The sequence below is a fragment of the Mytilus edulis genome, chromosome 3, assembly GCF_963676685.1.
Source record: "Mytilus edulis chromosome 3, xbMytEdul2.2, whole genome shotgun sequence".
In the NCBI taxonomy this organism is placed as follows: domain Eukaryota; kingdom Metazoa; phylum Mollusca; class Bivalvia; order Mytilida; family Mytilidae; genus Mytilus; species Mytilus edulis.
In genome coordinates, this window is record NC_092346.1 from 38,662,122 (window position 1) to 38,689,896 (window position 27,775).

Genomic DNA, 27,775 nt, shown 5'->3' on the forward strand with positions numbered 1-27,775 from the left:
ATGTCCTCATCTCAAGTTCATCCCAATGATGAAGAGAACCAAGAGGTAATTATTTGTTTTCTTTTCCTGAAATTAAGGTTAAGTTTGCATCTATCAATTATTAAATTGTTAAATTTGAACTAATGCAACCAAGACTGCAGTGGTCTTAGATTGTGCAACGATCTAAATACTTGGAATTAACTCTCTCGGGGAAAAAAGCTTACCTCCAATAACTCTGGCACCAAAATTCCAAGCGAGTTTATGTATTTATTCATCATTAGCTTTTAAATGTTAATGTTTGAACGTTCCTGATAAAGGTAAGACAAAAAAACACTGCAATTGCACGGAATGATTTATGAGCTTGTTTTTTTGTTGTTTTGCGATGTCAAATAGAAAACATACGTTTAGCATTGATACTGTATTAACTTTATTATCGATAATCCTATTTACCAGACATTACATTTATATGGACTGGTGATAATTTCTGATTTTTAAGCAATTTAAATACTTATAGATTATCGTTGATAATCTCAACGAGATTGGTTTTCTCGCTTGAGCCGGGACGGCGAAAGCGAGAAAGGCAACCGAGTTGAGATGACCAATGATAATCTGTTTATCGCTATTTTACCTATGAGGACGTTGTCAATTTCATGTCAATTTCGTTAGCAACGCCACGTGCCTGCTTAATTTCTAGTGATAATTTTCCATCTCAAGCGAGTAGCATGATATGAAAAATTATCATAAAAAAAGATAAAAGGAAAAATGCACAAAAAAGCGATAATATTGTTTAAATGGGGTTTTACCGACCAGTTGTGTTTGAGGAAAATGGTTAACAGTGGTAAAGTCTAATTCCGGAATGACAAATAAATATATGTTGAATGCACACACTTTTTATTTTTGTGAACGTGTAATACCGATATTTTAGTTGCTCCCGATACGTATGAATATAGGGAAATATGGTAATCTTTCAAGTAAGACAACTATCTACCACAAAACAAAGAACGTGGATGTTAACAAGTACTTGTCTCTTCGTCTTAATTTTGAGTTTTGAATGTCACTGATGGTACTTGTATCTACCGCCTCTGTTTTATTTTAATGAGAAGTAAACAATTTGAGCGCGTAAACTAACGGCCTGATTTAAGTATGTAACATGAAAAGAAAAACTATAATATGATAAGTAGAAATCAAACGACAATCTATGACTACAATCTCCTATTTTGGGGCAGGTCACTGGGACAAGCACGATTGGTTTTTTTTATATTCACCAAGTAAGCGATTTTTTTTTTTTGCGAAAACAAACCAGTAAAGTACCCAAAATCAAATAGTGAACTGTCAAAAACGCTAACAAATGTCTAAAATTAACTCTGTCTTGGATGTAGTTTAATTCTACAGTCTTTTTTTTTTAATTCCTTAAAAAAATTATCCTGTTAGTATCGAGGCAATGGCATTATCTATCTACTGTGGCACCAATAAAGCGCTAGTAATGTTCATAAAATGTAATTACTCCAGCATCGATTTTGTTAGTTTGTATTAACCGAATGTATGCTTCGGTAGATTTTGTATAATAATTATTTGCATGTAACGTTGTGTATGTAAGTGGTACTGCACCAGATGCGCATTTGACGATTAATTTATCTTAATATTTGAATATGATCAAGACCAAAATATTTGAAAATCACAAACCAAATACAATCAATGAGATTGTCTGGAGCTTATAGGTATAAAAAAAATGACAAACAGGGAACAATAATCAAAGCTATGCATTCGGTTTTGATCACTTTTCAACTGGTTCACTTGCTGATGCTTTGACAGAATCTTTGTGCAATCACTTTAGAAAAAAATGTCTTATTAAGATGCCAATGAGACAATTATCCACAAAAAACAAATGACGTACCTATTGGTCTGCGTATACCTTCTTAACGGAAACTAATTCAATATCAAGTCTCCTGATGAATGGTGTTTCTGCATTCTTACAACAGGGCTAACTAAAGCGTCTGGTTTATTGTTTTACAATTATAATTCAACCTGCCGAAAGTCATAAGCACAATGAAAGACCATTGCAAATTTGAAAACATAAAATGTGTAAGAATATCATGCAATAAACCGCAAGAACTCACGAATAGAACTATATGTCAATGTGAGAGCAAAACCATGACACCAAAAACCGGTATACTTGTTGACATCGATATATACAGTCTTACCCATTAGACAGATGTCAATCAACACCAAAAGGGCGAAAAACATTAAGATGTTACAGAAGGCAACCAATGACTTTGTTGATGACTTGAGAGAGACACATGGACATATGACTATGTTAAATGGTGGTGCTCTTTTTTTTAATATCTCATCCTTTCCCTTTTTAAAACACGAATTTTGGCAAATAGAATTTATTTAAGAACAAGAAAGATCAGTACAGAAAACGTATAAAGACGAAGCAGATTTATGAACTACCAGTAATCGTTTTCAAGGTACAACTAATCTTGTTTTGCTTACTCGAAGCCTAAAAATTTAACACAAATATGAAACTGAAACTGGAAAAATTATGTATTGATGTCTTTCAATTCATTAAACACGAAAGGTTAACTGGGGTATAGAAATATAGTTCTTCTTTGAATTCATCGGCCCTGAAAGAAACCCCGCGCTAACTCGGGCTCAAAGGGGTGTATAAATACGCAGTCATATCCTGTCTGAACGGAGACGTTAAATTCGATGTTTCGCTACCATGATCTCTAAACATGCAAGGACACTTGCAATACTTTTCTGATGAATTTTTCGAATGTGGCCAGTAGCATTATAAAATTTCGGACATAACCTGACAACTAGTTGCAGAGGAATTTCTATGCTTTCCTCTATGTCACTCTGCTTTTCAGAGCTTACATATGTTTAAACAATATATGTGTGATCGCTTACATATACATGTACTATTTGCCACTGGGCGTAAAGCAAATGACATCAAATAAAAAAAACAAATTATATAGATTCCTAATGTACAATAGATTAAGATATAAGCAAATATAATCGCCGTGTTCACAGAAACCAATTTATTTTATTTTACATTTTTTTTCACATTGAGTGTTTTTCGCCTTTTATATATACATGTACCTACACACCTGTACGTGCTCTGTTCCACTTGTACACTAATTGTAATTGATATATTACGTAAAAGTGAAAACTTTATAAACTTGTGATTCATCCTTTGAAGCATCCATCACTGGGTGAATAAAACTTCCTGAAGCTTAAACCAATCCCCATGTTATATATCCAACTGTTAATTTCAACGTTTTCCTCTAAGCGCAAGTTAAACTGGATACAAATATGCGCTAAAAATGGAAGCATCACTGTATTAATTATGTGCTACTGACGCGCTTTCCTGGATTAACCTACACCAGTAACGCTCAAAGCTGAAACTTTGAAAACCAAGGATGTGACTGAAGTGGGAAAAAAAACACTAAAGCAATTATTATATCCTTTAAAAGTCATAAACTCCACGGTACTTTTCAATGTTTAACTTTTATATTTGGAATGAATAAAACAGGAAAATACAAATTTAAAACGAGCAAAATCAAACATTTATGACCTAGTTTAAACTTATGTTTATTTTCGGGTGTCATATTCCTGAGTATATAAAGGAGTTTTAGAATCGATATAATAAAGATTTTTAGTAGTTTGAAATATAAATGCCTCCCAAAATTATATGGGGTTTTAATGATATTTTGACCACAAACCAAAACCATTGTCCACTTAAAATGATACAGTGCATATTAAACGTAGATAATCAAATATTGACAATTTTACTTTGGAATTAAAGATTTTATGGACTTAGGCTATTCTTAAAGACATTGGTTTGTAATTAAATGATGAAAATAAAATATTTGTACAAATATACTAAAGACCGTATAAATATTTATCTATTTTGTACCTTTTGAATTTTGTATAAGTATGCAAATGAGGCAACTTACAAGGTTCACCTGTGATACCTGGCAAATAGTAATTTGAAACGTCACGATGAAGGTAAGACCTATTTTTCTTACAAAACTTAAAGAGCATCAGATATTTCTTATATTTCTTATGTTTACATTTCCCCGAAAAAGATAATATAGAATTACATCGAAAATTCGGAAATTTAAAACTTAAGATTTTATGCCACCAAAAAAGTAAAAAAAAATCTAGCTGAATGATATTATACTGAAAACAAAAGAGTAATGCGCTTAATCTTTAACATATTTAATTACATAATTATAGTTGAGAACAGCTTTTATGATTGATGAAATAACATGCTTTTTTTTTATAAAATAAAAATCTCAGAAAAGTAAAAAAAAATTTGTTTTGAATTTATTTACATTATTATAATCCTGGTACTTTTGATAACTATTCTATCATTATCTTATTTTTTTTTAGATATTCTTTACTAATTGTCCTTTTTTGTGTAATTTGACAATTGTTGTCGGACCAAGGACAAAAAATATATAACTTCACCGCATCTCCTCATTTTTATACCCATCAATTAAACACTTGTGACATAACTCTTCATTGAATGTGATGATGATGCATTTCTTAATCTAGATTGATATTTTTTCGGTTCAAGGTAACCGTGTTCTTGTTAAAAGTGCTTTTTTGCTGCTAAACATTGATATGTTTTCGCGTTTGAATTGTTTAACATTTGTCATTTCGATGCCTTTTATAGCTAACTATGCAGTATGGGTTTTGCTCATTGTTGAAGGCCCTATGGTTAAATATAGTTGTCAACTTCGATGTCACTTGGTATCTGGTGAAGAGTTGTCTCAATGGCAATTATAATACATTTTCATATTTTTACATGTGCCGTGAATGAGACCACACAATTAAATACATGTTTTGTAGTATAAATATCTCACAGAAAGGGTAAGATCAAATTAGGCTTGCAAATGCAACAGTGGTAGGGTTTCCATACATGCCAACTGTCACTATTTGCGGGAGACACCCCCCCCCCCCCTGGAAGCTCCCAAATGGAAATTTTGAAAGAGCAAAATAAAGAAAAATACATATAAAGGCCCCTTTGAAGGTTTCTTAGGACTATGAGAACCATCTTGCACGCAAAACCCCCATGGGCATTTTTAAAAAGTTTGCAGGTATGTTTTTCATATCTTCAATTCTCAATTTTAAAATAATGAGATGCTGAATGCTTGCAGAAGAGATAACTATTCAACACAGTTTCATTTGTCATACTTGTAACCGCCTTTTCTATCCTAACAGATCTGTCTTTGAAAATAACTTTCAATGCATCATTTTCAAGTATATGTCATAAATTAAAACCAATCATAAATGAAATGACCACTTATGTTGAAGAGCAATTATCTATCTGTTATTATATGTGCCTTACTATCACAATGTTGAATATTTAAACGATGACATGGCCATTGCTTCTGTTTATAAAAGCTATCTTCGAATATGTTTAGGATCGCAACTTCTAGTGTATTCATGAAGTGTTTTCAATGTTATATTGACCATGAAAAATGCTGCAGGCGAAATAAGCAAATTCATAAAAAAAATCTTTATAAAGGAAAGATGCATTTGCAGTCTGAACGTCTTTGTACCAATCAGAGCGTCCCAAATCATGAAAATCCCATTTAGCAACAACATGTTTGTGTGTTTCTGTCGCTTAAGATAATAAAATTGATTGATTCTTGTTTGCCTAACGTCCAGTGACAGATATTTCATGCATGTTTTGGACGAGAACGAATTACCAATACACAAAATAGGTAGTTCCTTTGACTTACCGGGATGAAGGGTTTGTTTATTGAACTGCAGGACGTTGCATCGAATTTATATATCCTGCACATCCCTAATAGACACCTTACTTAAACAATAGTTTACTACCGGTCGGAAGAAGACCAAGAGATAAGCAATTTATAAAATATTTGGTGCATTCACTAAAATTTTCACGAAAACATTAAAATGAATACCAAAAACCTACATAAATTGACTCTATGATTACTTTTTGTATAATCAACTATCTAAGGCTTAATGATATTTCAGTCTGATAATAATCACTGTCAATACAGCTGCAGCGATACACTTAGTTTCCGCTTGATAGTGAAACTTTCTTGCTTTAAGTCGATGATCATATAGTACTATCTATGAATACTGTAGATTAAAAGTAAAGGTGAAGATCTTTCAACACCCACGACAATGTCTCACTGCAAAAATGAAAACAGAAAAAATCATTTCAAACCAGACTAAATATATATTCTTTGATCTACGTTTTCATATAATTCATTCGAACAAAAGGTTTTTGACTTGTGTTAATGTATTTAGAAGAAATAGAAGCATTTAATTGTAATATTAATATATTTCAACAACTAACGATTGTTTGTGATATCGGCCCACGACATTTGATAATACTAGTTTATCAATAAAGCAAGACATAGCACTGTAACGTTGCTTAACACCTACATTTACTGATACGAAACTAAATGTTTGAAATGTATGAATTAAAAGAGACATTTTTCATACATAAATTAGATAGCCAAAAAAAAAAAGAAAAAAAAAGCGTAAAACAAAGCGTAGAAAATGTTTTAATTATACAAATGAAAATACTTGACGTGTATGTCTTTTTTTCCTCTTATATTTGAGTGTGTATTCTCATAACTTTTCTATCCCAAATTCATGTATTTAGTTTTGATGTTATATTTGTTCAATCTAATTAAAAACCGATCTCTCATCGCTCCTGTTTCTGATATGTCGCGTGGGAGATCTAACGAAACCCGCTTTGAGGTCACATGTGAGTGACCTCGTAGGTGTGTCTTTTTCGACCAATGAAATTGAGTCTTCCACAATCTTGGAAGTTTAACGTAAGGCAAAGGGATGTAACTCATTTTATGTACGACGAAATCGTCAGTCATAATAATACATAAACTTTTTTGATTGGCTTATTAATAGGTCGTCAACTCATTTGCATATCTTTATAAATTCATGACTTTTAGTTCACTCACATGTGACCTCAAAGCCGGTTTCGTTAGATCTCCCACGCGACATATCAGAAACAGGAGCGATGAGAGATCGGTTTTTAATAAGATTGATATTTGTTATTCTCATCGGATTTTGTCTAATGCTTAGTTCGTTTCTGTGTGTGTTACATTTTAAAGTTGTGACGTCATTCTCCTCTTATATTTAATGCGTTTCCCTCGGTTTTGGTTTGTGACCCGGATTTGTTTTTTTCTATCGATTTATGAGTTTTGAACATCGGTATACTACTGTTGCCTTTATTTAGTCGTCGATTTATTTTGTGATAATGCCCTTTCAATTGGCATATAAAGTCTATTCCATACATTGGTTTTTAATCTCAGTTTATTTAAATGGTTTGGAGTTTAGTATAGCCTATATTATCACTGAATTAGTACACATTATTGTTTGGGGGCCAGCTGAAGTAAGCCTTCGGGTCTTAAATTTTCTCGCTGTGTTGAAGACCCGTTAGTGGCCTTCGGTTGTTTTTTGCTCTTTGTTCGGGTTTTTGTTTCTTTGACATATTCCCACATTTCGATTCTCAATTTTATTAATTACTCAATATTAGATGAATAAAGATAGCCAACAACTAACAGTAACTGCTAAAGAATAAAGTTGAGAATGGAAATGGGGAATGTGTCAAAGAGACAACAACCCGACCAAATAAAAAACAACAGCAGAGGGTCACCAACAGGTCTTCAATGTAGCGAGAAATTTCCGCACCCGGAGGCGTCCTTCAGCTGGCCCCTAAACAAATATATACTAGTCCAGTGATAATGAACGCCATACTAATTTCCAAATTGTACACAAGAAACTAAAATTAAAATAATACAAGACTAACAAAGGCCAGAGGCTCCTGACTTGGGACAGGCGCAATATGACTTAGAGTCATACTGCCATTTTATTGATAACAGTAAATTTCATCACAGATTCTTGGTTGTGACTACAAATAGCAGTCATGTTCCCGGTAACAAAGACTTATTATCCATAATCATAACACTATAACTGAACAGACTGAATCCCTGATACAAATCTATAGAAGGCGCGTATTTAGTGTTCTCTTGCTATGATAATGCATGTAGCATTTGCCACTGAACGCTTAGCAATCAACAATCAATCAATCCAACTGAAATATTTTTATCTATTGTATTATTATTTATATTTAGGCATGAAACATAACGCCTTGACACATTTGCATGACTTAATCTTTATTTACCTTGAAGATTTTTGTACATTACGAATACAAAATCACCCAACTAAAAATCATCATGAACCAAATTTTACACTTTTAATTACTGTTGTGTGTATATATAGTAGATATTATTTGTTCATTATCGGACATAGTAAATTTGACTTTCCACTTTTCCTTTCTCACATATTTAATTGTTATTCTCTGTAAATTTGATCGTTCCAACTTGTGCTCTGTTCTTTTACGCAATTTTGTTTGCAATAAACTTGACTATCCACTTTAAAGTAACGTTGAATCAAGTAATTATATATAAGGAGTGTCATCTTCTGTACATACTAATTATTCGAAGTAAATAGACTTGGTACTTTTATGTGTTGTTTTTATATATAAGTAAACAATTCTTTATCCAGACTGAATATCATTATCCTTTGCAGGACGGATATGGTCTGCATATGATCATGCATATTTATACATATATTTCGAAATCACATCAAAGATACCCTGCTTTTACTTATTTACCAGACGCGCTTACAAAATACTTATTAGTGGCGCTCAATTTAAAACACTTGGAATGTTAAATCAATTAAGTCAATTGAAAGTCAAACATTTTTAAATGGCTAAAGCTCGCCCATGACTTGAGTGTAGAATTGTCTAAGTGTTTTGAATGGCTTTCAGTTTTAGTAACAGTAAATGACTATATCAAAGGCCTATCATGTCAGAGCAGAATCATTCAATGGATTATTTTAAATATAATTCCAATGAATAATTATACTTTTAAAGAGATCACTGTTTCTTGTAATATCTTTGTCTTCGTAGGTATTACGGTTCGCATTTTTTGTTCATTATGAGGAATACTGAAGGGATATTATCTGAGGAGAAATAATAAAATTGAAGAATGTTTTTCTGAGTCGCCATTACACTCTTTATTCAAATCTATAGCTATTACCTAATATTTTTTATACCCGACATTTCTATTAGAACGAATACACTTCGATAAACCAACTCTAGAGGTTCCAAATGTTGGTTTACTACAGTTTTCAAGAAATGCCATGTATAGCATTCAAATTTTTATTCAAACTAAGAACTTACATCAAACCACCGTCTGAAAAAGAACAGTGTTGTGAACCCTTTTCCAATAAGGGTTACCCTTTAAAATGATGTTTAAGTTTGATCTAGTGTTGTGTAGTTATAGGTCCACCAAAGGGTTGAGCACTAACGAACATTTTTAACCCTTCTTAATTCCAAAGTTTGTTTGCTATCATAATGTATTTATTTATTTTCAAGCATAATTTTCGAAATTTTGTCTGTTTTTCGAAATTATCTATAGATATAGGAAGATGTGGTGTGAGTGCCAATGAGACAACTCTCCATACAAATAACAATTTAAAAAGTAAACCATTATAGGTTAAAGTACGGCCTTCAACGCGGAGCCTTGGCTCACACCGAACAACAAGCTATAAAGGGCCCCAAATTTACTAGTGTAAAACCATTCAAACGGGAAAACCAACGGTCTAATCTATATAAACAAAACGAAAAACGAGAAACACGTATATATTACATAAACAAACGACAACTACTGTACATCAGATTCCTGACTTAGGACAGGTGCAAACATTTGCAGCGGGATTAAACGTTTTAATGGATCCAAACCTTCTCCCTTTTTCTGAAACAATAGCATAACTATGCATTCCACACCACCGCCTCGTCAAATAAACGTCGTTCTTTTCATCAAATCTTATTCTATATTCATAATTCTGTGAATTCCATCAGGTTAGATTGATTCGGAATCGCGATTAATGGAACGCCATAATATTGTATAACAGTAATCATTTATGTTTTTGATACGGTCTCTTTACGCTTAGATTATCACATGCAAGTGTCAATTTAGGTTGATCAACGTCACAACCCAACGTTGTTTCAACGTCAAGTGCCCACTAGGATACTTACTTTCATAGATGTACTCATTGTTAAAGGCCTTTCGGCTTTCGGTTACCTTTAATTGCTTACATGCACTTCATTTGACTTCTGGTGTTTAGTTTTACCATTAGCAAGCATTCCACTAGATCTTACTTTATTTCTGTAGACAATATTGCTGTAAAAAGTTATTAATTCCATTTATAAATTTCAACCGTAATCAAGTATTTATTAACAGTTCATTTGCATTTTTGGGTGAATTTTTATAAGATATCCAGTGCGTTGATAATATAACTTCCACGCACTTATATTTGTCCTTGTGAAGGTGTATACGCGCTGTGTATTTCAATTATTTAATACTACTTGAAAGTAAGTATTTCCACAATAAAACTTTGAGATCCATCATAGATCGACAAGTAAAAAGACAATTAAAACAAGACAAGATTGCTGATATTGTGTAATGCCACAATAAAACTGTTTTCACAGATCCTTAACCAAGACGAGATTGCAGTAAAATAAGTAGGCCAATGTTAACATTATTGACAGTGAAAACCATTAACATATTCATTGAACATTGAGATGGCATGACATAACAGTTGATATAGTTCTAAAAATTATATGCAGCAAGATTAAAACAATGAAATTATTTGTTATATATGTCTTTGATACAACATATGTGCACCATTTATCACGGATGCATATAACTTAACACCCTAGAATAAAAACTGTAATTAAAAGAAACAGTAGCTATATTCAATTCAAAAGTCTTTTCAAGAAAATGTTAAATAACCTCTTATAACATAAAATATCATTGTATTACGTTATATATGCTATTTTAATTCTGAAATAACTTCCACAATTTACTCTATGAGACTTTTTATAATTCCAGGGCACACGAAACGGAGATGCATACAAACAGAAAGAATATTCGGTTAGTACAAATGTTTTAATAGATTAGACCGTTGGTTTTCCCGTTTGAATGGTTTTACACTAGTAATTTCGGGGCCCTTTATAGCTTGTTGTTCGGTGTGAGCCAAGGCTCTGTGTTGAAGGCCGTACATTGACCTATAATGGTTTACTTTTATAAATTGTTATTTGGATGGAGAGTTGTCTCATTGGCACTCATACCACATCTTTCTATATCTATTTCAAAAATCCACAAAGATCTACATGCTCTAATTTTGCACTTTCGACACACAATTGTATAAATCTGTTATTTCACAAATATCAGTAAATTTGCTCTTGTTTTTTTTTTATTTCACTTCTTTCACCTTAACAAGTTTTTTTTCTGATATAGATTACTGATGCAGAAGATGAAAGCAATTTGAAATGTCGATTTGGACCAAAGTAAGTTAACTATATTGGTTTTAGCTATAGCTATTATACTTTGCTATACAACTTCAGATACAAATTTTAATACATTACACTGACAAACTAATTAAGAAACAAATATCTTAGCATTCAAAAGATGACAAAAAGAAAATAAATCATATAATTCCATAATCAAAATAATGTTTCAAAAGAAAACTCGCACGCACAACATTTGGTAACTTTGACGTTTTGTGTCATTCAATCTCCAAATCCTTATTAACCTTTGCTCAATGTAGGAAAACAAAATTCAATTTCTGATAAAAGACACAAAGAAAAGTATCATAAAAATCAGAATGTTTTCATTTTTTCAGAGGCTGTTTGAATATAAAATGGGTAGTTTTCTGGTTGTGTGTGATCGGCTTCATAGAGGGAGCTGCAGTCAATGGAGTCACCAATATAGTGTTAACTACATTAGAGAGACGATTCAGTCTACCAAGCTCTCAGTCTGCCCTGATTGTCAGTTCAACAGACATTGGTGCTGTTATATTTGTACTGTTTGTTAGTTTCTATGGTGCCAAGAAGAACCGAGCTGTCGTCGTAGGACTGGGAACATTAATAATGTCGCTCGGTTCCTTTCTTTTTCTGATTCCACATTTTGCATCAGACACGTATGATTATCAAGGAGCAAGTGAGTGATATATCTTTTTACATACATTAATATGCTTTGCTCACGTTAATTATCTTTCAAACAAGGAAAACAACATTAAGTGTCACGTGTCCTACGCACTTTTCTGAATTTAATACCTTCTCTGGAACAATCGAAGTCGAATATGTGAAGCCAATCATGTCATAGAACCGAAACAGTTAAATAGCTTTATATATACCACAAAGGATAAGAATAAAACCCAAAAACCATCCAAGTCCACTTTAACGGATGGAGTTGAAACCTTAGTTTCTTAATATTTTTTTTAAATCTATAAAGTATAAACGGACAATTGAAGAAAGGTTTAAGTTTCTTCGTTCATGTCAATCACTCCGAATTCATAGAGGTGAAAATCAAATTTAAATAAAAGACTTGCTTCACAATATAAAATAATGTTCTTATAAACAGAATTAGTAAAACTGTCTTGTCATGTGTATCTTTCTATAAGGAACAACAAATCAGAGTTACACATGTAGACACGAGCTTCTTTACACGAATTAAACCACGCATGTATTATATGTAAGCTAAAATTATAAAAAAAATCCAGAGCTAGATAGTTACCTTTGTAATTGACCTTCATATATAACATAGTTTTCAATATTATCATTGTTCATGTAACGCAAAATTAAAATATAATAAAATATATCAAATAACATTGACATTGACATCGAAATTCTTGATGATTATAAATTTTAGTTGTCACTTCATATTTACTTTAAAAAATGATGACACACAAGAGACAATAAAATAAAATTAAAAAACGAAGGCCGACATGAAATAATGTCAATTAATTTAAAAAGAACACATACTAAAGGACGAGGATAAACAAGAGCAATAAAACAATACGTAACAACCATGTCAAATAATCTAAAGAAAATATACTAAAAAGAAGAAGATACCCAAGAGCAATAAAATAAAATAACAAAACAGAACAGAACGGAGAGACATAAAACCCATATCAAATAATTTAAAGAAAATATATTAAATAAAATAACAACAAAACGGAGAAAGACAAATAATTTGAAGGAAACAGATAGAGTTTTATTCTTCTGAGAACTTTCTTTTGGAAATAAGGGAGCAGATACAAAGCGAAAAATGTTAACTCATAGTCGAAGAAAACTACTACACAGAAAAATAATGCTGAAAAAAAGTACTCAACTGTCGGGGTGTACCTGGGTTTTCCTAAAGTGTATGCAGCTCGTGTATATCTATTGGTACCTGTCGTATGGACTTTTATTAACACAAGAAGAAAACATAAGTTCATTCTTTTATTTTTTTTATCTGATTCCAAATTATTTGCAATATACAATGCTCATTTCTTCTTTTTGTTAATTTTTTTTATAGATGTCAATTCAACAAGTCAGATATGTGAGATCGGCGGTGATGACACATGTACTGCACCATCACAATCTGGTAGTGGCTTTCTATACGTATTTATGTTGGCTCAGTTTGTACATGGTATTGGATTCACACCAATGTTTACACTTGGAACAGCATACGTAGATGATAATGCTAAAACAGAATCAACGGCTATTTATCTGGGTAGTATATATAACTTATATAAAATGAGAACCTAAAATTTACATATTTCTGATACGCAATAAAACTCGTATTGCTTTGTGTGTGTTTGTGTGAATGTTGTGTCCAGAAAAAAGGTTTACGCAGCATCTCCTGCTTCACTTGTGGCACCCGTCTCGTGTTGCCTTAAGTAAAACCCTAGTGATAAGTCTAATTTGGTAGGTCAAATAAGACAAAAGGACATTGTTGTTTGCGGTTAAGCCAACATACAAATTTAAAAAAAAAACCAATTAAACATTTGCTTTGCAGATGACTTTCGAAAATGCATTCTCTTGGCTCTTTTTTTGTTTTTCTTAATGACTGTTTTACGTCCAGTGGCAAATTAAATGCAAATTCAGAAAGATAATAATGTGAAGTACATAGGAACCCTATTTTGTTATAGACCAACACGTTGAGTCGGAATTAAACGCACTAGACGAAGTGCATCGAATAAAAAAATGTCGTCTATTAAAGAAATTAAATATTCAACATGTATGCAAACTTCTATATAAAAATCAACCTTGAAAGAACTTCAAGTCTGTTGATTTATGAAAAGAGTTGTAAAATAATTATAGATAGAAGCACGTTTAGGGTTAGACAGGTTAAAACATAAGTGCGTTTTATGACAGCTATTCATCACATAAACTTTGAAATATTTATTGCCTTTAAGTACCGACACATACAATGTACATGTAAACATTCATGAAAGATACGAAGCTTTTACATAAGACTCATCAGTGTCGCTCGAATCAAAACTGTTGGAAGGTCAAATCAGATACAAAATCAAAAAGCGAAAAAGAACCCGGAAATTCAGAAAAGTTTTGCCAAATACCAATGCTTTATGAATAGACACAAATCTATTGTGGACAATCAATCAATCATATCTATTGATGAAGACTACATGTACTTATCAGTCCCCTTAAATCAACGAAATAAAACATTCAATATGAACGAATATAACATCTTATAATGCTAATTATCTTGGTTTTTAAGTTTTAAGCTTTCCTTTTTTATATCGTTACTCAATTATTGAACCAGAATATATAATACGCAAATAAAAGAAATTATCTTACCTCCTATACAATTCCAGGAATATGATTGGTTAAAAGCGTCCGCGTGCAAACCGTGTATATTTGATATTAGGTTAGTAGGGAGGCGGGGCTTATCTCATACACGGTTAGTAGTGGAGTTACGTCCCTTTATATTCCTTATTAGGTAAGAAGGGGCGGGGCTTATTTCATACACGGTTAGTAATGGTGTTAGGTCCCTTTATAAAAAACAAAACGGTACTGAGAAAAAAATCTTAAAAGTTCCAACAGACGAAGAAATTGGAAACAAATTCATAAAACACATTTAAACCTTACAAGTCGTTATTGTTGGCATCTGTTTTTGTAGGATCAATGGAAGTATTTTCTTAGTGCTAACAGTATTGAAGACTTGCTCATTTTGAGAATCACTAGTCTTAATTTCACACGTTAAGATAGTCGGTAAGATAAATTCGTTACATAGTGTGCTAGTGACGTAATACGGTATATATGGGGTCAGTAAATTCCATATGGGGATTCGAGCTTCGCTCTCACCCCATATGGAATTTACTGACCCCATATATACCGTATTAGGTCACTAGCACACTATGTAACTAATAATGGTCCACTGTGTTGGCTTCCGTTCAATCTACCATTTCTTCATAAGGAAATGCCTGTACCAAGTAAGGAATATGACAGTTGTTTTCTATTCATTTGATGTGTTTGAACTTTTAATTTTGCTATTTGATAAAGAACTTCCCGTTTTGAATTTTCCTTGGAGTTCGGTGTTTTTGTTATTTTACTTTTATATCGCATATTTATATTTTATAGGTTTGATCTATGCACTGACAGCATTGGGCGTTGCCGCTGGATACATGGGCGGTGGACAGTTTCTATCACTTTGGGTAGATTTTGAAAGAGTGGATACCACGTAGTATGTTTTAAATTCAATGCCTTTCTTTGAAAATATATAAACGCATGCGTTTGAGACAGTGTAATTTAAATTTTAACTTTTTTTTTAAATTCTGACAAAATTACATATTATGTTTTGAACATGCTTGAGGGGTTTGAATTGTGATGAAGAAGAAAAGAAATCAGAAAAAAAGACTAATATTTAAGAAAACACAAAATATACTAATAAATAAAGAAAACACAAAATACACAAATAAATACACAAAAAAAAAAAAACGGAAAAAAACTACCACGAAATATAGAAAACAGAAAAAATACCAACAAATAAAGAAAACAGAAAAAAATACCAACAAATAAAGAAAACACAAAATAAACAAATAAATACAAAAATAAAACCAGAAAAAAAAACATACCAGGAAATATAGAAAACAGAAAAAAACATATCTAGAAATAAGGAAAACAGAAAAAATACACCAAGAAATAAAGAAGAGAAAAATATACTAAGACATATAGATAACAGAAAAATATACTAAGAAAAAACCAATAAGTAAAAGATATGAAATGTTGTGCTTAAATATAAAGAATAGAGACTATTAGCATTATGAATACAGAATTACTTCTACAGAAAGGATAGGATACCTTCCTTTATCCAGACTGCATACTGTTCACAAAACCAAATAAAAAAAAATAAAAAAAGTACAAAATTTGTTTATGTTTGCAGTATTTATGACAACTTTACACCAATGGATCCAATATGGGTAGGAGCTTGGTGGGTTGGTTTTATCATAACCTGTGTAACTTTTTTCCTGTCAGCTATACCAATGTTTGCGTACCCCAAAAACTTGACAGGTAACATACACTTAGTTGTGATATGTGCAATATTATATTTTGACATTAATTTTTGAAAACATTACACATCGGCAAGAACTCAATAACTGAAATTTATTTAAAAAAAAAGAAACACAGAATTTAAAATTCCAGATGCCAATTATGATCAGCTTTTTGCAATACAACTGAAATTTATGAATACAGAGGAAAAAAGAAAAACACGTTTCATCCTTATTTCAAAATTCTAAATATGTTTAGACAAAACAGCAAATTTGCAAACGTTTAATTTTTCGTATAAACAAATTTTAAACTATTTTTAAATACTGTTTATTCGAAATTGTTTTTAGTTATCGATGAAATTGCAAAGTGAATTTTCTTCCAGTTAAAGTTTTCCTGTGTATATTAAACGATTGAGTTTCAGCCTAAATAACATTTCATTGCAGGAAGTGCTGCCATAAGAGCTGCACGTTTGACCGAGGAAGATAGAGTCAGAATAGCAAAGCAAAAGAATGACACAAGACCTCTAAAATTAAAGATACTAGATTTTCCAAAAGCAATAGTAATTCTTGTAAGTATTAGGATTCGTGCCGAAAAGTATTGTACTATCTCCGCAATTATTCACGCTGGCGGCGTTTGAGTTTTTTCAAACTGATAACTGTAGACAAGTTTGAACATTTACCCATATTAAAAAAAAAATAACACTTCACGAATCAACTACAAGTTTATATAATAACATTACATGTATGTTTTACGAAAACCGTTGGTTGTATTGGCTAACAATAATCGCGCGTCATTCAAAAATTAACCTTGAATCATATCAAAATGAAATGTTACATTCATGATGACACGTGCATTTCCTTTGGTATATGTGAACAAGTTGTATGATTGACAACGTTACCACATCTCCTTATTTACGAATTGAATGCTGCTTTTTGTAAATTTATTGGGGTGTAAAAGCGTTGACCGAAGTACATTTTGTATGAAGCGCGGAAGCGCTTCATACTAAAAATGTGCGCACGGTCAACGCTTTTAAAACCCTATAAAGTTACAAAAAGAAGCATTCAATACTTATAATTACATTTTTTAAAGCTAGAATCATGAAAACACGATTTTTATCAAGTTTTCATTTAATTTACCTGTGCACTTTATTGTGGGACCTCGTGTCATCATGAATGATAAATGTTATTGTCTAATACAATTGTTTCAGGAAGAGCACGAGATGTGCAGTTGGCCAATCAGAATAACGTATTATAATGAAACATACATCTAATGTAATTATTTTTAAATCAAATTTGACCAAAAACTGTATGCACATGTGAAATTCTAAATTTGCATTCCTTTGAATCAAATTATGTTCGGTTGCTACATGTACAAATGTATATAACCAAAATTCCCATCTATTAATTAACTAAGCTGGGTTTTTTTTCTTCTTCAGATAAAAATACCGTGCTTTGTTATTATTACTTTGGCTGCATGTGCCGAGACATTAATCATAGGAGGTCTGGCAGCGTTTGCACCAAAAATCTTGGAGGAGAAGTTTGATGTCGTTCCTAGTGATGCCGGACTTATAATGGGTAAAACATACAATTATTTTTATTGCAATTTTATTTTATTTTTAATGTGTGAAATGCTGTTTAATTATTAGCCTTTGCTTTTTATCTAGGAACTTTCTCTATTTGTCCCAAAAATTAGTGAAGACAAAAACTACATGTTAACTGTTGACGAACATCTTTGATATGATGTAACACAACTTGACAAAACCTTAGAAGATATTTTTTGGCAGTTATCATTAACACAATGACTCTGGAATAGTTAAAACGAAGATTAAAATTATTTTTTTCTTATAAAAAACAAATGTCTAGAACCATCAACGAAACTCAAAAACACCCTTCCTCTGAAAGATTAATGGTCGTTCTTTAACAGTTGTATTATGGTTTCGAATGTCTATTTGTTTACGTCATAGACGATACCACTCTAATAGAAAACTTTGATTTACAGGTGCGGTGACATTGTTAGGTGGGGCAGGTGGTATGGTTTTCGGCGGTGTTTTAATTAAATGCTTTAAACTGCAAGTGCGTGGCATGACAAGGTTATGCTGTTTGATGGCTTTATTATCACTAGCAATCGGAGCAGGATTTTTTATCAACTGTGAAGAAAAATCGTTTGCTGGTTTATCATCTTCCTATTCAGACGGAAGTTTAGGGTAATTGTCATATCAACGTATTAGCTATTTTAAAACATTTATAAAAGAATTATATGTAGGGTCTCAAAAATGTGAAAAACATAACATGTAAAAATAAAATATACCACTGATCAGGTTTCTGAATTGGGACAGGCACACTAATTTGTGGAGTGCTAAAACTAATGACTTTAAAGATGTGAAATACCTCCAACCTTTTTAGCATTACATATTTTACTTCTGTAATTTTGAAATTTGCTTAAACTAAGGAGAGACCTGGCTTCTCTTTGTTCTTCTTGAGAACAAAAAACACCACTTCCCAACACTAAATAAGATGGGAAATAATCCTTGAAGTTCATAGCCTTTTAAAGTGTCGCTCTCGTAGAATCAATTGTTTTTATCTTGATTTTCAATAAAAAAATACATATTCAAACAATTTAATCATTATAATTTATATCTTTGTTTTCCATATAAGTGTAGGTAATATCATATCAACTTGTAATGCGGATTGTGGATGTACAACTTCAGCATTTGAACCTGTATGTGGATCAGATTCCGTTACTTACTTTTCAGCCTGTCATGCTGGGTGTAATATTAGTGATACAGATGTAAATATAATTATTATAGCTAGCAACACAAACAATATTGCTATGCATTAACTCTTTGAATCGGATTTTGATGCCTTTAAAAGTCCACGTTAAACCTTTTCTATTCGACATTATATATGTAGTCCAATAACTTCACTGCAATTAGTTTTTATTAAAAGGATAGAATTTACAAACTCAGGCACGTATTTATAATGAATAAAGTCATGGAAGACACATGACTAATAATTATCATCAAGGGTTCCCGCAATAATCATCTATCGTGGTACTAACGGTTGATTTTATAAAAAGAGAGTAACTTGAGATAGAGCAATACAAACATCCCATAACTTTGGACCCTATAACCGATAAAACCAGTTTTCAAAGAGAGGTGAATCCAAATTTTATTGATATTGATCACTTCATCAAAATAAATGAAAAATATGGTACTGGTTTCAAAATTTATGAAACGTAAATAATAATTGCCAGAAACTCGGGGACAAAAGCTAAAATACGGTATTTTTAAATGTTTTAACATATCAGTCAAATCACTCTCATACATAATTTTAGTTTTCACAATGTGGCTGCGTTGGATTGTATGGTAATGGTACAGCGATAACTGGAGAATGTGGAAGTAGTTGTAATATCTACATAGTGTTTATTATTCTTTTATTTTTTGCCATGCTGTTTACATTTACGACGGTTACCCCTGCATCCATGGCTATTTTGAGGTTTGTAACTATATACTGATCACACGAGTAAAGAGACACCACGGGTTTAATTTTAAAAAATAAAAAAAATAAAAAAACCTTCGAAAAGTTCATACACCATGGTAAAAAAAAGCTGAAAAGGAAAATAAAGTCTACAAAACAACCTTAACATGAAAACCTAAATGTACAACATTCATCCCTTTTCCACGTGAGCGCGATGCTTCGAAAGGATTTGCAGTTTATGCTTTCATAGTGACACGCTTTGACAATGTTTATTTGGAAATGTGCTCGTCGTTGACAGGGTTTTCTACTTTACTTAAAAAAGAAATCTTTTGTGTACCTGATTTTTAACTATATGTAGTACTACAGAACGAACGATTTCTGTTTGAAAATCACTATACAAACCAAATTAATAATGAAAATACCGAACTCCAAGGGTAATTTAAAATGAAGTGACGGGTAAAGTCACCTATAAAAAAAAAACAAAAAAAAAACCCTCAAACTCATCAAACGAATGGAAAACAACTGTCCTATTCCTATTTTGACCCTGATTTTGTACAGGCATTTCTTCATGTAGAAATTGGTGGATAAAACTAGGCTTTATAGCTCGCTAAACCTTTCCCTTGTATGACAGTTGCTTAAAATTTATTGACAACAATATGTGAACAGAACAAACAGACATGAAAGGTACAAATTTCAAAAATAGGGATTACCTCAGCCGTATTTCACACAATTTTTTGGAATTTTGGGTCCTCAATGCTCTTCAACTTTGTACTTGTTTAGTTTTCTAACTATTTTGATCTGAGCGTCACTGACGAGTCTTATGTAGACGAAACGCGCATCTGGCGTATAAAATTATAAACTTGGTATCTTTGATAACAATGAACAGCAGTCAACATTATGTTATAGTCTTAATCACAGTAAAAGAATGTTGAAACAGACGAAGGATTAATTTGTCAGGTAGCTTCGAAGTGCATATCATCCACAAAATTAACACGTATTGTTCTAGCTTACAAAAGGTTTAACATATACCAACGGATAACTACACTATTCATAGATTTAAAGAAAGACACAATCATTGTAAAAATATAAAATTGACAAAGACCCCCAAAAAAAAGACACAACAGCCAAGAATTCAAAAAGTGAAGTTCGAGCAAGTAATGAATTACGTGAATTCGTTCAGAAATGTATTCAATGGTATGTCCTTTAGTATCTATGTGAAAAAGTAAAATCACAAAAATACTGATCTCCGAGGAAAACTCAAAACGGAAAGTCCCTAATCAAATGGCAAAATCAAAAGCTCAAACACATCAAACGAATGGACAACAACTATTACTCCTGACTTTGTACAGGCATTTTCTTACGTTGAAATTGGGGGATTAAACCAGGTTTTGTAGCTAGCTTAACCTTTATTCTTTACGGCAATGTAGACACAAATATTCATGCACCTTTACATTCATTTATTGGTATCACAGGTGTGTACCTGATGAACATAGAGCAGTTGGTCTTGGTTTACAGTGGGTTTTACTGAGACTTTTAGGTAAGCAGTAACGAATAGAAAATGAATCTAGTGATATCTTTAAATATGTACTATGGTTTGATAAGTTGTACTCTAGATGTGACCTTGATTCAAACATTTACATAAACATAAGAAAATGTGATAGTATTGCCAATGAAACAAATATCCATTCCAGTCTCAATTAAGTGGATGTAAGAAATTATAGGTCACTGTACGGTCTTTATAATATGCTTTAAAAATCTGTTCACAATAATATAGTTAAAAAAAGAGGGACGAAAGATACCAAAGGGACAGTCAAACTCATAAATCTAAAACAAACTGACAACGCCATGGCTAAAAATGAAAAAGACAAACAGAAAAACAATAGAACACATGACACAACATAGAAAACTAAAGAATAAACAACACGAACCCCACCAAAAACTAGGGGTGATCTCAGGTGCTCCTGAAGGGTAAGCAGATCCTGCTCCACATGTGGCACCCGTCGTGTTGCTTATGTGATTACAAATCCGGTAAATAGTCTAATTCGGTAGGTCACATTCATGAAAGGGAAGGGGATTGTAGTTACGACGTAAGGAACATATCCGATATCATTTGTGAAACGGTTATTCCATAACGGTCAACCAACTCGTGATGGCGTCCGTAAAATTTACGAAGGGATGATTTCAACTTCACTATTTGATAAATATAAAATACACTTAGAACAAGTGCATATGGTAAAACCAAAAATTTATTTGTGCTGTCTTGCAGTAAGACCTATAAAAAGTTGTAACAACTTTCTTTAAAGGATTGGTTTGCCATACTTTGTTGACATTTACCAATTGTTAGTTCTAAAGAGGTTGATTTGGATTTTTATGTATGTCTCTTTTTTTTTGCGTACCGTACATCTGCTTTTATTTTAAAATGGAGGTTGTCTCATTATTAGTGTTATTGTTTGAGTGGGTGTTAAAAGTGTCATGAGATTCGGTAGTCCCAATTGAAACATACTTGGTTTGAGTTCTCTTAACCTAGTCCGTGAGTTCGCCAACCGGGTAGTACCAAAGGATACCTCTGTCTTCCGGAAAGGCATATCGGCTCGGAGTCAAACCAATGAGACTGTAAGCCAAAATCTGATCTTGGACGTTTAATAAAACGTTTTGGTCATCTTTATGTCTGTGAAAAATTATGTGTATTAGTTTAAATCTTTTCGTAACGGAAACCTAAACTACTAGTACTATGCCGTGTAAGAAAAAATGTCAAAAACATGTTTTATTTCCGAAATCGGGATTTATAATAAGCTTCTTGTCGAGATAAACAGTTCATTTTTTAATGCCCCAGATGTGTACTTCGACAGTTAACGTCTAATTAGTGAAGATTTAGGTCAATATATTCGAAAATCACAATCTAATAGAAACATAGTGTATATCTGTATTATGTATGTGTGAAGGGTTGATAGTATCTGCTCTTTTTTGTCTAGATGTCACGTTTGAAACAAATTAAACTTTTCAATATTAACCAAGTGTGTCAACTATTAATGTAGAAAAAACTAAAACTATTTAACTGCAAACTTAATTCTGATTCTATTAAAATTCGAAAATGTTTATATGGTCCTGATCTATGTTTTCAAAAATCAACATGATATTATTTTCATTATTTAACTGTTTATTTTTAAGGAACAATTCCCGGACCTGTCTTGACTGGTTCTGTACTGGATACTTCTTGTGAAGTCTGGCAAGACACGTGTGGCACCAAAGGTTCCTGTTGGGTTTATGATCGAATGGACATGAGTTGGAAACTTTTTGTCTGGTGGTGCGCTGTGAAAGTAGCCAGTTCAATTGGATTCTTTATTGGTGGTAAATTATACAAGGCACCTGAACGGACCACATTGGACATAAAACCGCCAATTGAAACAAACAATGTACCTAATGGCGATTATGACGTTAACTTTAAACACAGGAAACCATATGATAACATGGCGTATTTGTCAAGTGAAGCGCCACCATCTACCTCCAATAATGATGTTGTCCTGTCGACACATATATGAGCAATACTTAATGCTTTTAATGTATGCATTATCTACGAGCAAAAGCTGTGATTAATTTGATTGATTGTTACTTCTACCTAATTTATTTATAACACGCATTATAAAGGTGCGTTTAGACGATACGAATTTCCTTCATATTTGATACCATCGACTAGGTAAATCGTACGGTCAGCTTCTACGATACGATACAATTTTCATTCGATTAACTAAACAACAGCCGTTGTTAGTGTTCAGCGATTTTTGTGTAATTCGACATCATTGGGGAAAATCGGATGGGAAATCGTACAGTGTTCCCTGATTTTTTTTGTGATTAATGAAGAACAACTTCTTTTTTGAATACTTAAATCTGTGGATAACTGTAAAAAATGTAGACCTCAAATGACTGTTCAATCGATACAAAATATACCCTGTTTCTTACAAAATTTTAAATCTTGACCGGGGGAAGTAATCAAAGATAACGTATCGGTTATTTTTTGAAATTTTAATTCCAAGGTTTTAAAATTACATCTTTTTTTTTATTTAATTTGTGTCTGTATTAGCAAAAATTAAGAATTTTGTAGATAAATCTTTTATTACAAAAACAAAACATATTTCATAGTCGGCATTGAGTTATAGTTAACGTGTAAACGCATAATTATTTGTCCTACCGCAGGTCAGTGGTTCTTTCAGGGCACCCCTTCGCCACCAATAAAAAACGGACTGCCACGAAATGGCCCAATAATTCGACAATGTAAAAAAAATCACTTGCTTTAAATCATTTTCTAAATCATTGCTAGAAGATGGCGCAATTCTAGAAGTATAATAGTACATGATGTAACCTTTTGGCTTGTTATTATATACCATGTGACGAAACATAACCAAATATGTGTATTTTTTTGTTTTCATTCTGTGCTTTATTTTATTGTCTAGTCACGTGATTTTATTGTTATTCAACAAGCATATTCATATATCATTTTTTTTAATTAGAACATCTAAGGGTTTGTTGCATTTCCGTAAAAAAATACACTTTGCTTTTATGGGCATCGTCACTTCCTTTCAATGTTGAGCCAACGGTTGAAAAAATATGATGAAAAATTGAACGAATTATTCGGCAAATTAAATTCTTGGATTAGATCATCAGCACTGTTGTCATTATGGAATTATGATTAAGTACATAATTGACGAACTTTTCCGGTGTAGGAAATAACTCGAAATTGGTCTATATAATTCCGTCCTTTTTTTTGGTGTAAATACTATATTGTTGGAGCACTATCAAATACAGAATTGTTGAATTTTATTCATTCTTGTAAATATATGCATAATAAATATATGAGGATACATGTACATTGTATAAGCATTGAAATAAAAAATGAAACAATGTTATAAATAAATGTACATATGGCACTATAAACACTTACATGTAATATGAGAAAAGGCAAGGACAACATACATATAGCAATGATATATACAGTACATGATACTTCTCTGTGATATGATATATGATACTTCTTTTGTGATATTATTCATGATACTAGTAGTTCTTAGATTTGATTTGTTTTGTATAATTGCAAATAGAATGTCATTAGAATATTGAAAAGAAAGATAAATATTCCCAGAGCATAACAATGGTTATTGTTTATCTTTCGAAATTTAATGGAATTAATCACTATAGCACCAGATTTTGTTAATAAAAAGTTCTCGTCCGCAAACCAAATTTTGTTGTCAAATATATAGATAATAAGTATATGCTTGATAAACATTTTAACCAATTACTATTCACCAAGTAGTTGTAGTTAAACATATATCACCGGTATTTATGCAATAAACCATGAGTACAAAATAAGAATTTTACTCTTCAAGAGTTTTCAATTGGTTCATGTTGCTTTCATCGAGTGTTTTTTGATTAGATGGTTGATAAAAAAAATAGGCCGTAGCTTTGTCCGTTTTGTTTTTCGATTTCTTGAAAATTGTTGAAGTATCTTCTCCACTTTTGTCCACTGTAAATACACGTAAAATATCTACAACCTGGCTTGATATTGTTCTCCTGTGATGTGCTCTACTGTTTGCCGCAGTACAAACACGTGGAATCTCTTTACGGTAATGAGTATTTTGTTGAGTAAACAATAACTAGAGGCTCTAAAGAGCCTGTGTCGATCACCTTGGTCTATGTGATTATTAAACAAAGGACGCAGATGGATTCATGACAAAATTGTGTTTTGGTGTAGTGATGTGTTTGTACATCTTACTTTACTTAACATTCTTGCTGCTTACAATTATCTCTATCTATAATGAACTTGGCCATGTAGTTTCAGTGGAAAATGTTAGTAAAAATTTACAAATTTTATGAAAATTGTTAAAAATTGACTATAAAGGACAATAACTCCTTAGGGGGTCTATTGAACATTGTGGTCATGTTGACTTACTTTTAGGTCTTACTTTGCTATACATTATTGCTGTTTACAGTTTATCTCTATCTATAATCATATTCAAGATAATAACAAAAAACGGCAAAATTTCCTTAAAATTACCAATTCAGCAACCTAACAACGGGTTGTCTGATCCATCTACAAATTTCGGGGCAGATAGATCTGGACCTGATAAACAATTTTGCCCCCTGTCATATTTGCTCTAAATGCTTTGGTTTTTGAGTTATAAGCCAAAAACTGCATTTTACCCCTATGTTCTATTTTTAGCCATGGCGGCCATCTTGGTTGGTTGGCCGGGTTACCGGACACATCTTTGAAACAAGATACCCCAATGATGATTGTGGCTAAGTTTGTTTAATTTTGCCTAGTAGTTTAAGAGGAGAAGATTTTTGTGAAAGTTAACGACGACGGACGACGACGACGAACGACGCCGGACGCAAAGTGATGAGAAAAGCTCATTTGGCCCTTCGGGCCAGGTGAGCTAAAAATTAGGTTTGTTGAAAAATCAATAAAATCATTATCCTTATCAAATAAGGTTATACAACAGTAAAACAACGAAATGATGTTTTATATCCATCCAAAGGTCCTTATAAAAATGTCATAATTAGTATTACAGTAGTATGCCCGACTCACTCGATACGAGTATTTAATTGAATATAACAAAATAAAAAATTAGAAGTTAGGCCCGTTTGATTACTTACATTATATCAGTTTTCTTTTTTAAAAAGGTCACATATGATAATGACAAATGCAGCTTTTACATTAATCACAAGTTTCGAAGCATATGTCTAATTTGAGGTTATTTCGAACGAATCTTTTTTCCCAGTTCTGGTTTCAAACAAAATTGCAAACAGGTAAAATACTGCCGATAGCAATGACACAATCAACCACCAAATCAATATCCCTGAAGCCATATCATCATGGCTGTACAACAAACAGTTACCTTTATTACCACAAGTTCCGTCTAAAAATATCAAACATGCGTTATCCAGCACCCAGCCAACTAGAAGTGGACCTGGAATGGTTCCTACAAAAATACAATTACAAGGTATACATGAATGTTGTCTAGACGACTAAACATGAACAGAAATGGATAATACAACAAAAAGTAACATGTATTATATACAAAACATGCTTTCTGGAATTCACAATTTATGTATGTATTACAAATAAACTAGCATTCTAAGTTTACTGACATGAAAGGTTACGATTTTGTAACCAGGAAGCATGATTTGTCCAGCACATAAATCTCATTTGCAATCTTTGTTGGTTTTTTTCAAACTTTTATCTTGGTGTAGATTTGTCATGATCGGTATAAGACAGTATTATAATTCGCTAGGCCTATTTGTTTAAAGTTCATTGTTTCGGTCTTATAATTTACTGGTCTGTTTGTCTTGAACGTATGTGCTGTTCAACTTAGACATTGAATTATTTTGTTTCTAGTTTTAATTTGATTTCTAAAATTGATGTTGGTGGTATCGGTGAATGTACAGTGATCTAAAGTAGGTTTCATCAACACAGTGAACGTTTGCATCAGCGATTTGGTCCTATGAGGACGGAACATAGTTTGGTTTATTAATTGTTCTTCTTCGAGTCATTTAAATTCGATCACGCTTTTATTTTACATAGAAACCTTAAAATTATAATATACCAATATTTGAAAAAGTCATTAATTTTCAATAGTATCAGTGAATAAAAGTTATTTCATGTTATGCTCTATTCGGTAGGCATACTATTCGTTCGTTAATAGTGTAAGAAATGCGTAAACTGCTGTCAAATAGTATGCCTATGTTTGTAATCAAACAGGAGCAAAGAGCACGAATGAGAGAAAAGTTTCGATTTTGATTTGAAATTTCAAAACTCTTTTTCGCTTGTTCCGGACATACAGGACACCTTCAAAGGATTTGATTTGATGAAGCATGGATAAACGTTATAGAAATATAACCGTGTTACAAT

General features: G+C 32.2%; 2 protein-coding genes across 3 annotated transcripts in view; one reads left to right on the top strand and one right to left on the bottom strand.

Moving 5' to 3' along the window:
* On the top strand, positions 1–25,107 carry LOC139515238 (solute carrier organic anion transporter family member 4A1-like). The gene is made up of 14 exons (XM_071304802.1): positions 1–45; positions 10,953–10,994; positions 11,361–11,410; positions 11,746–12,062; positions 13,422–13,619; positions 15,491–15,593; positions 16,293–16,420; positions 16,843–16,967; positions 17,835–17,973; positions 18,398–18,602; positions 19,054–19,186; positions 19,733–19,893; positions 21,348–21,412; positions 23,044–25,107. Exons 1-14 carry the CDS (start codon positions 1–3, stop codon positions 23,412–23,414), a joined length of 2,082 nt encoding a protein of 693 aa, XP_071160903.1. The 3' UTR covers positions 23,415–25,107.
* The window catches only part of LOC139516414 (solute carrier organic anion transporter family member 4A1-like), a 47,754-nt gene continuing 44,649 nt past the window's right edge, over positions 24,671–27,775 (bottom strand). For both annotated transcript variants that reach the window (XM_071306489.1, XM_071306490.1), the window contains exon 15: positions 24,671–26,846. In XM_071306489.1, coding sequence (XP_071162590.1) covers positions 26,608–26,846 — 239 coding nt within the window. In that variant the 3' untranslated portion in view covers positions 24,671–26,607. The remainder of the gene's footprint in view (positions 26,847–27,775) is intronic.